General features: G+C 38.5%; 1 protein-coding gene across 4 annotated transcripts in view; it reads left to right on the top strand.

The window, feature by feature from the left end:
• The first annotated feature begins 1,690 nt into the window (after positions 1 to 1,690).
• LOC126162969 (protein tramtrack, alpha isoform-like) overlaps positions 1,691 to 13,307 on the top strand; it is a 167,311-nt gene continuing 155,694 nt past the window's right edge. For 2 of the 4 annotated variants that reach the window (XM_049919817.1, XM_049919814.1), the window contains exons 1-2: positions 1,691 to 1,791; positions 2,411 to 3,377. In XM_049919817.1, the coding sequence (XP_049775774.1) occupies positions 2,466 to 3,377 (912 nt within the window). In that variant the 5' untranslated portion in view covers positions 1,691 to 1,791; positions 2,411 to 2,465. Of the gene's footprint in view, positions 1,795 to 2,159; positions 2,191 to 2,410; positions 3,378 to 13,307 lie in introns of those variants that run through there. The other 2 variants (XM_049919815.1, XM_049919816.1) reach the window with 2 other exon arrangements.

Consider the following 13,307-nt stretch of genomic DNA (forward strand, 5'->3'; position numbering starts at 1 on the left):
CTCACCAATAGTAAGTAACCACATGCAGACGGCGTAACGTTGCCTGCAAATATAGGCTTAGCAGACATTTCTGTTCGAAAGTGGAGATTTAAATCAAGCGTTAGAGTATCCATCGACGTAAAAAGACGACAAACCGAGAATAGACAGTGAACCTTTGCATGATTTATCCGGAGGATTTATGATATAGAAAACTACACGAAAAATACCTTAGCTACTCGTGATGCACGAAGTGTTGCGCTACTTCAGTGTTCTGGTGTGCCTTTTTGTTTATGCATGTGAATCAATAAATGAATAATGTGACATAGCCTGAACAGAGCTCACACTAAAAATATCTCATCCATATACGGAACTAAAGCCTCTCCAACTTTGACTTCTGTTGGGCTCCCAAGTGTTTTTTGCCATTTAAGTTTAATAAGATTTACGAGAACGATGCTCTTCAATGATATAGTCTGAAGGACATAATAGAGAGAAGCCTGCATTAGAAAAGGGTACTCAACACGATACGAACTATGTGAAGGCGTGATTAACATATATCTGCCCAAGGCATCACGTACATATTCTCTTTATTACAAGGGCTTGTCTTACTGGAGTTTGGAAAAACCGCTAAGCTATAGGCACTCAGTAACCTAAGCAACGACAAACTTAGGAAAGTGCTTGGTGATTCGCTGGGTGTAATTTTTACTGTATTTTTGCAGCATCCATTTGGCGGAATTCGGAAACGAATAATTCCGCTGTTTTTTAGTTCTTTTCCCGAGCGCCAAACCGTAATGACCCCATAGTCCGGGACATTTAAAATACCAGACGAGATTATAATGGGACAAAGGCAGTCCTATTAGAGGAAAAATTAGTTCACTTTTTTTATGAGCTACTTTCCGTAAGCAACATGCTTGGGTTTCTTACGCAATTTTGACACCATGACATAAACATTCCACTTCCGTTGCAGCAGAAACTCTATCGAGATCGAAGTTCAACGATATAAATTACTTCGAGGGGTAAAACTATCTTCAAAATTTTTAATTAGAACCTAAATATCTTTCCCAGCCGAGCTGTTTTTTTTCCCCTCTGTTAACCAGATCACGTGCGTAAATGAAAAAATAAACAAACGGGATTTAATTGACAGCACTATGAATAGCTTTAAAACAATACTTGATGCACAGTACGCGTCCACCCCACTACATGTAGTACAACAAATTTTAGATATTTGTTAGTCCTATGAACTCTCGGAATATCGTATTTTAATTAAACTATCCCTTTGTCTGATGATGAGATTTACCACTGTTGTACGTATTATTGTAATTACGTAAAAAACAAAACAACGCCTGGCTTACGGTTTTTTATCTGTACCAACTGTTCAACCTACTGAGTTCTAAAAATGAAATCCATTTTGTTTTTCTGAAAATCACTTGCTTTAAAATATTGCCTCATTTATAGAAACAACTGAAGAGTCTGGGTGATTTTCCGACAAGAACACTTTTCACCGCGAAAAGAAATCCTCGCCGATTGTTTCTTCTGCGATCAATACATCGAAAGAAAATATTTCAATGATTCGACGTTTTTGAGTGCAGTCGAAAACAAGTTGGCTATTGTGAACAATGCTACAACAATACCAACATACAATTATAATCCCCCTCTGCGCTGCGCTTCTGCTCCTGCCGCGACTGCGCAGGCGCAGCGAGTTTTAGATGTAACCGTTGGCTACTTGCTGACATGGCGTCTTGAAGTGTAGTGTGGGATTTCGATCCTGGCAAGGATTTCATCCCTCTTCAATGCCAACGCCACTGAAATGCCCAGGTAGTGTTATTAGAATCTCGAACGTAGTTATTATCGTTCTGTGTACATTCTGATGTGAGGATGTGAAATGTCATTGTGTACTTGTCGATTTTGTGAGAAATATCGGCGCAGTGAAAATACGCAGTAGGGTCGACGACATCGCTTTACCCTAAGCGAAATCAATATTATACACAATAATTTGGTGATAAATCATGGAAGTTATCGTTCTATAAAGTGACAGCGAAATTATGCATTGTGAAGTGTCTTGTAACGCAATTCAAATCCTTTTCTCGTATTGTGTGGAAAGAGTGGAGAAGGGTTGCGTAAAAGTTCTCCGTCGGGTGGAGGGGTGGGGTAAAGCGCTTATGATAAGAACAACATGGCGGCAGGGCTGGGTCCGCCGTGACGGAAAAGGGTTGGGTAATACTAAATGTCTTTATAAAATACTAGTTATTTAGTTTTGAACTGAAGTGTTTTGTTTTTAATTTTGTTTGAAATATTTTAAAGTGAGTTGAGTATCTATGTCGTTATTGTAAATGTGTAAAGCCACCTGTATGATTCGATGTTGTTTGTACTGTCTGTAGTGTGTACCATACAATTGTTACAATGGTTTTTTAATTGTATGTCTTTCAAATAATAGGTGTTCGGGTGATGTACGGAATTCCACCACCTGCTAGCAACCACCATCGGTAGCCATGACGTCAGCACTGCAATCGCAGCGATTCTGCCTTCGTTGGAACAACCACCAGTCAAATCTTCTCTCCGTGTTTGATCAACTATTACATGATGAATCGTTTGTGGATGTTACGCTCGCAGTTGAAGGGCGTTTACTTCGCGCCCACAAAATGGTGCTATCAGCTTGCAGCCCCTATTTTCAAGCCCTGTTTGTAGGACATCCTGACAAGCACCCCATAGTCATACTGAAAGATGTACCCTATTGTGACATGAGGAGTTTATTAGACTTTATGTATAGGGGTGAAGTTAGTGTTGATCAGGACCGCCTGACTGCATTTCTAAAAGTTGCTGAATCATTACGGATAAAGGGATTAACGGAAGTGAATGAAGAAAGATGTGATATACCCTCCATAACCTCTTCTCTGCTTTCATCTGTTCCCCCACCTGTTGTGACTACACATACACCACCACCGCCACCACCACCACCGCCTCCTCCACCACCTCCACATCTTCACCGAATACATCCTCCAACACCAACAGCACAGAAGCGTTCTGCATCAGCAGCGACTGTAGCAAACCCGTTGTTAGGATCAGCTCTTACAGCCCCTAAAAGAAAACGTGGCCGTCCAAGAAAACTGTCTGGCAGTAGTGGTGGCACACCGGCAAATTTACCTGGTGACACTCCTCCTGTTGCTGTTAGAAATCAAAGCCAGCCATTGTTAGATGGTAATGGTGAATTGGACCCACCTATAAAGATAGCTCAAGCTCCAGATTCAATAGTGCAGGGATCTCCAGAACTGTTGGAAGTGAATTTTCAACATTCACCTGCAACAACATCTGCTTCTTCATCAGTGCAAAGGCCAACCGAAGGAGAAAATGGGCATGGGCCTTCAAGTGCACCATCTCCGGAGGATGAAAAATTATCATCAAAGGTGAGTAGTATATGTCACCTAAGAGATAATAAGCTTGGTTTTATTGACTGTGTTGTGACAAGATATTCTGTGTGTACAGCAACATTGTGCAATTTGTTTTAAATATGTTGTCTAAGGACATCTTTTCAGTTACACTTTAAATTCCACACAATACTCATAATGTGAGTATTTTTACTAATGAATGTCTATGAATGTATTCCGAACTTAATTTATATTCAAATGTCATGCCGGTAGTAATCATTTTGAGTAAAAGTATTTCAAGAATAGAGCTCACATATTTTGATTTCTGGGGTGACATAAATTTTTCAGTTTTGCACGTGTGTTACAAATTAAACTCAATGTCTACTTGATAAAATTATTCAAAATTTACAAAATTATGGCCATGTAAAATGTATATTGGAGACAGATGGAGAAGATAAAAGGCTAGAGCAGTTGTGTTAGGTGTTATTGACTTGAGATGTTCAGCAGGTGCCTGGCTATCAATTTTTAGACACACTGTGACATCTTCTGAGGGATTAATTCTGTCATCAAATACCTTACACCACAAGCTGTTGACATGTAGCAAAGACACGCAGCAGTAGAAATACAAACTTGATTGCCTTTGTAATAATTAGATTACCTGAACACTGAGCAACTGAAGAGAGCATATTTATTTGTGTTTTATTTTATGTAGCAGAATACTTTTCACTTGTGCAAAGCATTTTATTTGAGTAGTTCATTCTGGGAACCTTAAGCAAAGCTAAATGCTGAGTTCATTACATTACTGCTGCCATCCTCATCTTTAATCTGTTGCAGTATTGTAAAATAATCTTTAACTGCTGTGCTTGAAATTTTAGGCCAAATGTAGTACTATTCACTTATTATAACTGCAAACATATGCAGGAAGACTGGGGGGGGGGGGTGAATGTGAGGGACTGCATCTGCTCCTCCACTCCCAACTTTCTCTTTGAGAAATGCTAAAATGTATGTGTTTTAACACCTGTCTAATCTGTCGTAAAGTAGAGCAGTCGGAAAATGTTAGCCAATGCACTTATGTATTGCTTTTCTTGCAGATTACCAATGTAATGGCTTTGGTATGATTGTGACAAGGAATAGATTATGTACGTTTAGGCTAATTATCTTTGGGGTTAGACTGAGGCTGAAATATGAGCAACCTATTGAGTGGGAGATAATGCCTCTCCCCTTAATAGGGTATATGCTCACCGAGCTTACAGTTTACATTATACAGGATATTGTCCTTGTTTTGTGTTGTTCACTGATCACATTGATGCAGAGGGCGTACACATGATCTCAGAAATGGGTATTGGTTTCCCATCTACCTCAATATAATTTACACTGAACGAAACAACACAGTGAAAGTATAATTCTAACTGCTACATAATTACAAAATCTGCTGTTCAGGTATGTTATCAGTAGGTCACTGATGGCTGCAGACAATGCTTTTTCTTTGTAGGAAATCATTCTCTTCTTTTCGAATTACCTTTACGTTCCAGGGATGATTCTCTTACCTGTCAAGGATATACTCCACAGTTATGTCATTGTTAAGGGTACACTCGCAAATGTAAATATTTAGTCTTTTTCCATGAGTGGTAAGTTAGCAAGTCCATGTCACGCATGCACTGTGGCCTGTATCCGTTACTATACTCCTATCTGTGATTACAGCTACTAGGGTGAACTAATTAACTGAAAATGACTCGTTTAGCTCTTTAGGTAAAGTTGGTGAGGTCAAATGATACAGGAATTTTTTGTGTTGTGTTTTCTTCCTTTTAGCAAAAATAAAACTATTGGCTTGTGAGTATAGGTTGAATTTCATGTAAAAAAAGGGAGACACTACCAAATAAACGGTAATTTACCTCTTTCTGTGTTCCTTGTAATTGTTTCTTTGTGAGGCAAATATTCCCTTTCACTGCCGTAATAACACTTCATCGCCAGAATAAGAAATAAAAGCAGCTGCTTCTTTATTGAGAAGCGGGGAGAAGTATTTGCATGAAGTGAAATTATCAACTAGTCCTCCAGTACCATGAAGTGAACAACGCAGAACATTAGTTCACCATCATATAAATATATCTGAGGGATCCTAGGCACTGTAAACACCAGTGAAGTAAAGCACTGGAACAATTAAGTAGTCAGCAATAGAATAAATAATCATTGGCAAAAGAGACATCTAAAATATTGTGTTCAGTCGGTTATCTATGTAGTCAGTAGTAGGCCAAAATGAATGGAAATGATGTTTTTGCAAAGAACATTTTTGCTTGGCACTTCAAATTATTAAATGTAAATTTGATGGACTACTACTCAAATTAATTATATGTATGACTACAGCTGTCTCGTGGCCCTGAAACATTACACAACTTGGTTCTACTATTGGATGGGGAGTAGCCACTTGAGTACATAAAAACAAAAAATGAACTGACTTATACAGATTAATTTCTATTATATGTAGTTTGACCAAGGAATTTTTGTGCCTAGTGACAGAGAAATACTTCATAACCTTCATAAACACTAGTTACTATTATGTAGAAAAATAATTAAAACTGAGGCAAGAAGTATTACACATTAAGTCTGGTAACTTGTTTATTTGGAGAACACAAAATATAAGGAGAAAACATGCACTTCCAGCAAGTTCCAAAATTTATTACTATCCTTCCACTTAGTTGATCTGTGTTAAACATATAATTGGAGCTAGTTTGTGTTTACAGCCATGTATCACTGAGGGAGCTGGCACACCAACAGCGTGGCTTTTTCTTCGTTTGATCAGGGGTAAAAATTGTAGTGAGAGACTGAGGCTTGAATATAGTAAACAGGTTCAGACAGATGCAACCACCAGACACCTTTTCACTATTCCTCAAGATGGGTTATACCTAGCAGGTATCTAGTCTTCAAAGTCAGTTTCTTAGAAGTTTTTGTGAGGTAAATCTCACTCTTTTAACAGTATTGATAACCGAGCTCTGATCTTCAAATCCTAGAAACACGAAGAAAATCCAAACAGGCTAGTCCGCAAGGTCTCGTTGTTAAATTTGATAATAGCTAGAACTGAAGTATAGCATAAGGAATGATTGAGACAAATTCTTCGTATAAAGGACTGTTGTGTAAGTGTATCAAACAATGATTTCAAATGTGGTGATACTGATTCTATGTTGTTGGTTTTATTTCTCAAACATGAGATTACATTGATGCATGTATAATAAGGTGTTTCATTTTGCAAGACAAAAAATAAAATGTAAATTTTTTTGCGTACTTAGCTTAAATTACACCTTGAGTCTCAGTGATGGAAAAGATATACTTGTCAAATTTGAATAACATTTAGTGGTTGCACATTTGGATCATTTTTGTAAAGATGGCAAAAAATACACTTTTTAATGTTAATTAGTGTCATTGAGAAAACTAGAATTAATATTAAAAATAGAAACTAAGATTAGTAGGCAGTACGAAAGACAAAATGTTTTTCATTAATCAGATTTGAAAGATCCTGTCCCTTCTTTTGTTCATTTGGTGATGAGTTTTCTGTGATGCTTGACTACCCTTAACAAGAATTGTTTTTATTGTTTATCCCCGACCAATTCGTTAAACTTTTTAATCAGAACAATTCCTCTTTCTGTGGTATCACTGACTTAGGAGCATTCAGTGGCTTCGTAGAGAATCATTGCAGATTCTGTCAAATCAGGGCTCCCAGAAAATTCCAAAAAGGCATTTTTGTTACTAGTTGTGAAATGGCTAAGATCCATCCCCTCAAAAACTGGGTTTTTACCCTGTAATTGTTTCATTTCCTTTTTCTTTGCTGGTTTGGTTTCTAAATTTTTGGTCAAATTTTCCGTAACAGCCTGAGTAAAAAGTTTGTCCGTAAAACCCAATCTAACCTTTGTTTCTTACTGATACCACACCAGTGTCTCTTAGCAACTGTGAGAGCACTTCCTCGGTGTCTGCATCTGGGAAGTGCTCAGAAACTGTAGCATATCTAAATCAGCCTTTAGATGCCATTGATATACAATTTCCACATGCCAACAGATGATGTATTTGAGGCTGATAAAATCTGCAACCTGTTTCATTCCTTTCAATTCTTGTTGATGAGTGTTCAACTATTTAGTGAAGAGGACAATTTTTAGTGCATCCACCTTACATGGTGCAGAGCCTCTGGGATCCTGAAACTTAAGTTGTTTTTAGACCAGTCTCATAGGCACAGGAGTGATTGCAGCAATAACTCTTTGTGGTTTTCTCTTGAGTGATTTCCATCTTTAAGGACATTTTGTATGTTAGTTATCAATTTTTACTCATTGCTCTTCATGAAAGCCTTGAACAAGACTTCCTTCATCCAGCATTATTATATGTAACTTCTTATCAAGTGAAGCCCACATACTGTGTAAGTTCTAAAAAATCTGGCTGTCAAGACCACTTGAGTGTATGCCACAGCACTCCCTCAAACAGTCCTTGTCAATATTAGTTCATGGCTGTGATGATGCAAACCACACACATTAGTCCAAACTCCCTTTCAGCTGCACCACATGGCACATGCCCCTTGGATCGGTCCTGTATTGGATTCTGTATTATCTAAAGACATACCAGTGATGTCGTGACTACTTCCACTATCTGCTCACCAGTGCCATTCAGTTCAAAGGTGGTATGCCAAGCAAGTACTCAAAATTTTTACCAGTCATTAGAACTGCATCTCTGTCTTCCAGGGCAATAATTCACTGTCCCAGTGAAAGATCAAATGAGGAGGATGTTCAAAGAGTGACTCTTAAGTTTTCCTTTGCTATTTTACTTATATTAATTACCCAACCTTGGTTAGTGGTGGCTGTACATACAGAAATTTTTGAAACATCATGTTCAAGGCACTTTGCAGTAGTTATAAATAATAGAGAGCTGTTCTCGATCCCAAGCAGCCTTGTCCCTGATCAAAAGGTTTGAATCTAGGGCTTGAACATATTTTCATTGCTGGAAATGTACACTCGGCCTCTTTGTCACAATGTGCTGATGGCGTCCAGTATAACTATCTTCTTGATTGAGCGATAGCTTTGTAAGGTTTATTCTTATATATGAACTTTTTTCCCTTCCTCTGTAAGCTAAGTTTTTATTTTTCAGGCAAAAACCAAGTCTACTACACTCATTGATTTACTCAGTATGATCTTCTCTATGTGCCTAAGAAATTCTTTATCTTCTTGAGATGAGCTAGTAACGTCCATCACATTTTGCCAAGAGATGTCAAAAAGCTTGACAAGATCACCTTTCCAAATCTGCTGTTACACATTTGCTTTGTCCCTATTTCTCGATTTATCTTTTCCCAGATTTTGGTATTCTGTGTGCAGTTTCTGTATTGTGGCACAGATACTCTCCTGTCTCAGTAGGGATAGTTGCTTTCCTCTACACATCCTGTTGTTTAGTACTGTTAGATTTAGCAGCAGCCGAAAGTGTATCTGGCATTTCCTTGTGATGGCAAAAGAAAACTAAAAATACTTGTTTCTTTTAAGGGATCTGAGCTCCTAAAAACTTTCCACCAGGCAACTTTTCTTTTTTCCTGTTTCTGTTGAAGTCCTATTAGAAATTTCACTGATTAGATGTAAAAGTTATCAGTGTGTGAAACTCCCAACTATCATCTAATCTTCTTGAAATTTGGCATATATATCTCGCACATCGCTGAGATGTAGGGCGTATGCAAAATTGTATGAGAATTAAATCTTCGAAAAATGTGCATGCTAATGTACATTGATCACAATCGTCAAAAAGTTTTGGTTATTATGAAAGAAAAGACCGAAATTCCGAATAGTATCAAACTCGGATCACAATTGTGAATTATCTTTCCTCAGTCACGGCATGATGCAAGGTACACGAACTGAATATCCCTATCTTCATAACAATTTCAGAGCTTCCAAAATTGGCTCAGATTGTGCACCATACACCACTGATGATGAAAAGAGTAATACTGTTTCATGAGTTTCATTCCACATTTTTCCAAGCAATCAGAAATGTGAATGATGGATACTTTAAACTTTTGCCAATTTCCTATAATGACGTGTTGTTGTTGGTGGTGGTGGTGGTGGTGGTGGTGGTGGTGGTGGTGGTCATCATCATCATCATCGTGGTGCTTCAAAGACTGGTTGTTTGAAGCTCTTCATGGTAGTGTTATCATATGAAAACCTTTTTGCATAACAGCTGAAAACCAACTTCGTGTTGTCAAGCCTTGGTATTGCTCTTCAACTTTTACTGCCCACATTTCCCTCTGTTACTAAATTGGCTATTCCTTGATACTTCAGGATGTGTTTTGATAACTGATAACTTCCTTTAGCCAAGTTGTACTATAAATTTGTTTTCTTCCCAGTTTGATTTAGATCATCTTTATTAGTCATCCAATTTACTCATGTGGCCTCAGCATTCTACTGTAGCACCGCATTTCAAAAGCTTGCATTATTTTCTTCTTGTTGGAAATGTTAATCGTCCATTTTTCTCTTCAATACAAGGCTACTCTCCAGATACTTCAGAATGCTTTCCTAGCAGTTACATTTATTTTTAGTGTTTTTCCACTTCTTTCTTTTTGAAACACTTTTCTTGCTGTTCCTGTCTGTCTTTTATATCTTTCCTACTTTGTCTGTTGTCAGTTGTTTTGCCACCCGAATAGCCAAACTCCTTTACTGCTTTTATTGTCTCATTTCCTAATCTAATTCGATGCACATCATCTAATTTAATTCAGCTACGCTCTTATTACCTTTTTTGTATTTTTGTTGATATTCGTCTTATAACTATCTTTCGAGGCACTATACACCAATCCACTCTGTGTAGCTGCTGCTGAAAGCGTTTTATGGTCTGTGATCGATGAATGGTGGTGTTGGTAAACATGAAAGTATTTGTTTCTTTTCCCTGAACTTTAATTATCTTTCCACATTTCTCCTTGGCTTAATTTGTAGCTTGCCCAGCATACTGATTGAATAATGTCAGGCTTAGGCCACAACACTGTCTCACCCTCTTCTCAGCTACTGAGCTTCAATTTCATGTTCCTTGTCTTTTATATTTACGGTCTGGTTAATATTTCACTCCCAGCATTTTGTTACTGCTGTCTTCAGAATGTCAAAAGAGTATATTCCAATTAACACTGTGTAAAGCTTTAGGCCTACTTAGTCTCCAGTAAATGTTCGTAGTTGAAAGAAAAAATTATATTCTCCTGTGAAGTTTACTCATGAATTTTTTTGCTTTTCCGGTACCATTTGCAGCTCCCTTCTATAATTAGAATAGATTGTGTAGATAGAGGAAGCCAATCCAGAACCTTTATTTACATAATGCATATTTTCCTTGGACTTTCTGGCTGAGTATGTTGTCAATTTTTAAATTGTCTTGTACAAAAAGATAAATTCAACAGTATTTTTAATCAACTGGAATATTCTCAGCGATTTCCTTCTCGGTATGTTATCCTGCATTGTTCCTACTTTTTAAAAATGTTATTCGCCAATGCTTTGTTCCGATAATTTGTTTTCGGAAGAACTATTCCAAATGGTTATAACACCATAAAGGAACAGAAGCGGCAATATCCACATATTCAAGAAACCTTCAGATGCTCGAGATCTGCCAACAGGGAGAATATCATAGTAATTAGTTAAATCTCTATGAGTACTTTCGTTACATCCGACTGATGTCTATTAGAGCTAAGAAGTTGTGCAAATCAGTAAAAATTATCACACTACATGTTAAATTGTAATTGTAGTGATAGCTGCATTGCTTGCACAGTGATTATGTACTAAATTTTCAAGAAATAAGGATCAACATTAGCATTTCAAGAAAATGAATATCCTTTTCATTTGGTATTAAGTACAGGGAACACTACAAAATTATTGGTAGTTACATTATTTAACTTATTTTTTCTGTAGAACATCTTATTTCCAAGGATTATCGTGTACATCAAGAAAGTTAGCAGATATCTGCAACTTTACATGTAGTAGGCAGCTAGATATTGCCTGTTTTATGAACCTCTATTTGTTAGAGGAAGAGAGGATAATTTCAGTAAAATTGATATGTAGCATTGCTTTATGTAATGTTCACAGTGCAGGTAACAAGGAAAAGTGCCTGAGCGGTTCTAGGCGCTTCAGTCCGGAACCAAGCGACTGCTACGGTCGCAGGTTTGAATCCTGTCTTGGGCATGGATGTGTGTGATGTCCTTAGGGTGGTTAGGTTTAAGTAGTTCTAAGTTGTAGGGGACTGATGACCTCAGATGTTGAGTCCCATAGTGCTCAGAGCCATTTGGGGGGGGGGGGGGGGGGGGACCATGTTGGACATTTCGAGATATGACGACCAGCAGAGTGAGACCTATTACAGTAGTGGAATGAATGTGACATCATGAAGCAAACAAATTTTGGTTCAGTAAAACAAGTTACAAGCAGTTTGAGAGGACAGAAATATGGCATTTCATCATCTTATGTTCTGTTCATGCAGTTCTATACTTAAAGTGTGTGGTATATGTGCCAATTTCCAGTGATATATGTAAACTGGTAAATTACAGGTGTTAGAAAAAGAAGTCTTCCTTTTTAAAGTGTTGGGGACAGTGTCAATTTTCTGAGAAACTGAATCATTTTAAATAACAGCACAAATTTATGGGCAAATAATTCCTATGCCAGCACATTTGTCAGTGCAATCGTCAAGTTTACTAAAGGAAACTTTTGTGGATGGCGTACTTGTGTGACAGTGTTGCCTGTAAAGCGGTATGACAGTTTCAGTTACCATAAAGACAGGCACAGTCTACACAACCAGACAAAAAAAAAGTGGAGCATCCAGATGACATGGTTGGATGTCAATATAACTTTTTACACGTACAACATGTCAGTGAGTCTGGAAATTATTTAGAGTTGATGTTGATTGAGCTCTGCCGCATGCACGTGTGATAAATTGTTTATCAGCTCCTGACAGAAAATGATCTCATTGCATGCCTCCATTTGGCTGGCTGGTCATATCATGTAATATCCAGATTTCTGTGGCATTTGAATGTGACAGTGGCCTGATGGAATGCATGGGAACATAAGAGCAGATACACTCATAAAGGTTGCTGTAGAGAACGTCTTACGACCACAAGGGAGGGGCCAGCGGGCGAGGGAGATTGCCACTTTGTGAACCAAGCTCATCATAACCCCTTCACACCTGTACTTGCCGTCAGAGAACAAGTAATGGTCTCCCTGGCTCATTCCATGTAATCCTGCATCATTGGTCAGAGACTAGCAGCAGCTAGGCCAGTGAATTGGTATCCCATGTGCAGGCTGCCATTAACACACCACCACTTGACTGTTAGGAGTGGTGCCAAGACCAGGAAGTGTGGGCAGCTTGCACTTTGTTCAGCAATGAATTGTAGTTGTGCACTACTCCGGACGGCTAATGTCGGCAATTATGGTGCAGAGCAAGGTGGAGTTGCCATTCTTCCAATGTTTTAGGCACAGCATTGTGACACTCCGCGTCATGCTGTGGGGAGCCGTTGGGTATGGCCACACGTTACAGTTGGTGCTGAATGAGGGAGCTGTGAAGGCACGACACAGTGGTATGTCACAGACATCTTGTGTCATCATGTGTTGCCTCTCGTGCGTTAGTATTGTGATGACATTTTTCAACAGTATAATGCTCGCCCACATGTGGCCCGTGTCTTTATGAACTGTCTGGATGATGTTGAGGTCCTCCTGTAGTCATCTAGATCCTTAAGGTACTCCTATGGTCCTTACATTTGTCCCCGACAGAACATTGTGAGGCCAGTTAGACATAAACTTTCTCCGTGCCAGTATCCAGCATATCAAGGACCACATTTGTGGGCCACCTTGCCTCAAGAGAGGATGAAACTGTTTTATGACACCCCTACCCATCAAATCAGTACATGCAGCAAGGCCAGAGGAGGTGCAGTGTCATACTGATAAGTGGGATCATACTACCATGTTCGCTGTAAATTCGACTCAGTTTTGTAAACACTGAAATAGC

The sequence above is a fragment of the Schistocerca cancellata genome, chromosome 2 (assembly GCF_023864275.1).
Source record: "Schistocerca cancellata isolate TAMUIC-IGC-003103 chromosome 2, iqSchCanc2.1, whole genome shotgun sequence".
NCBI classification, from domain to species: Eukaryota; Metazoa; Arthropoda; class Insecta; order Orthoptera; family Acrididae; genus Schistocerca; species Schistocerca cancellata.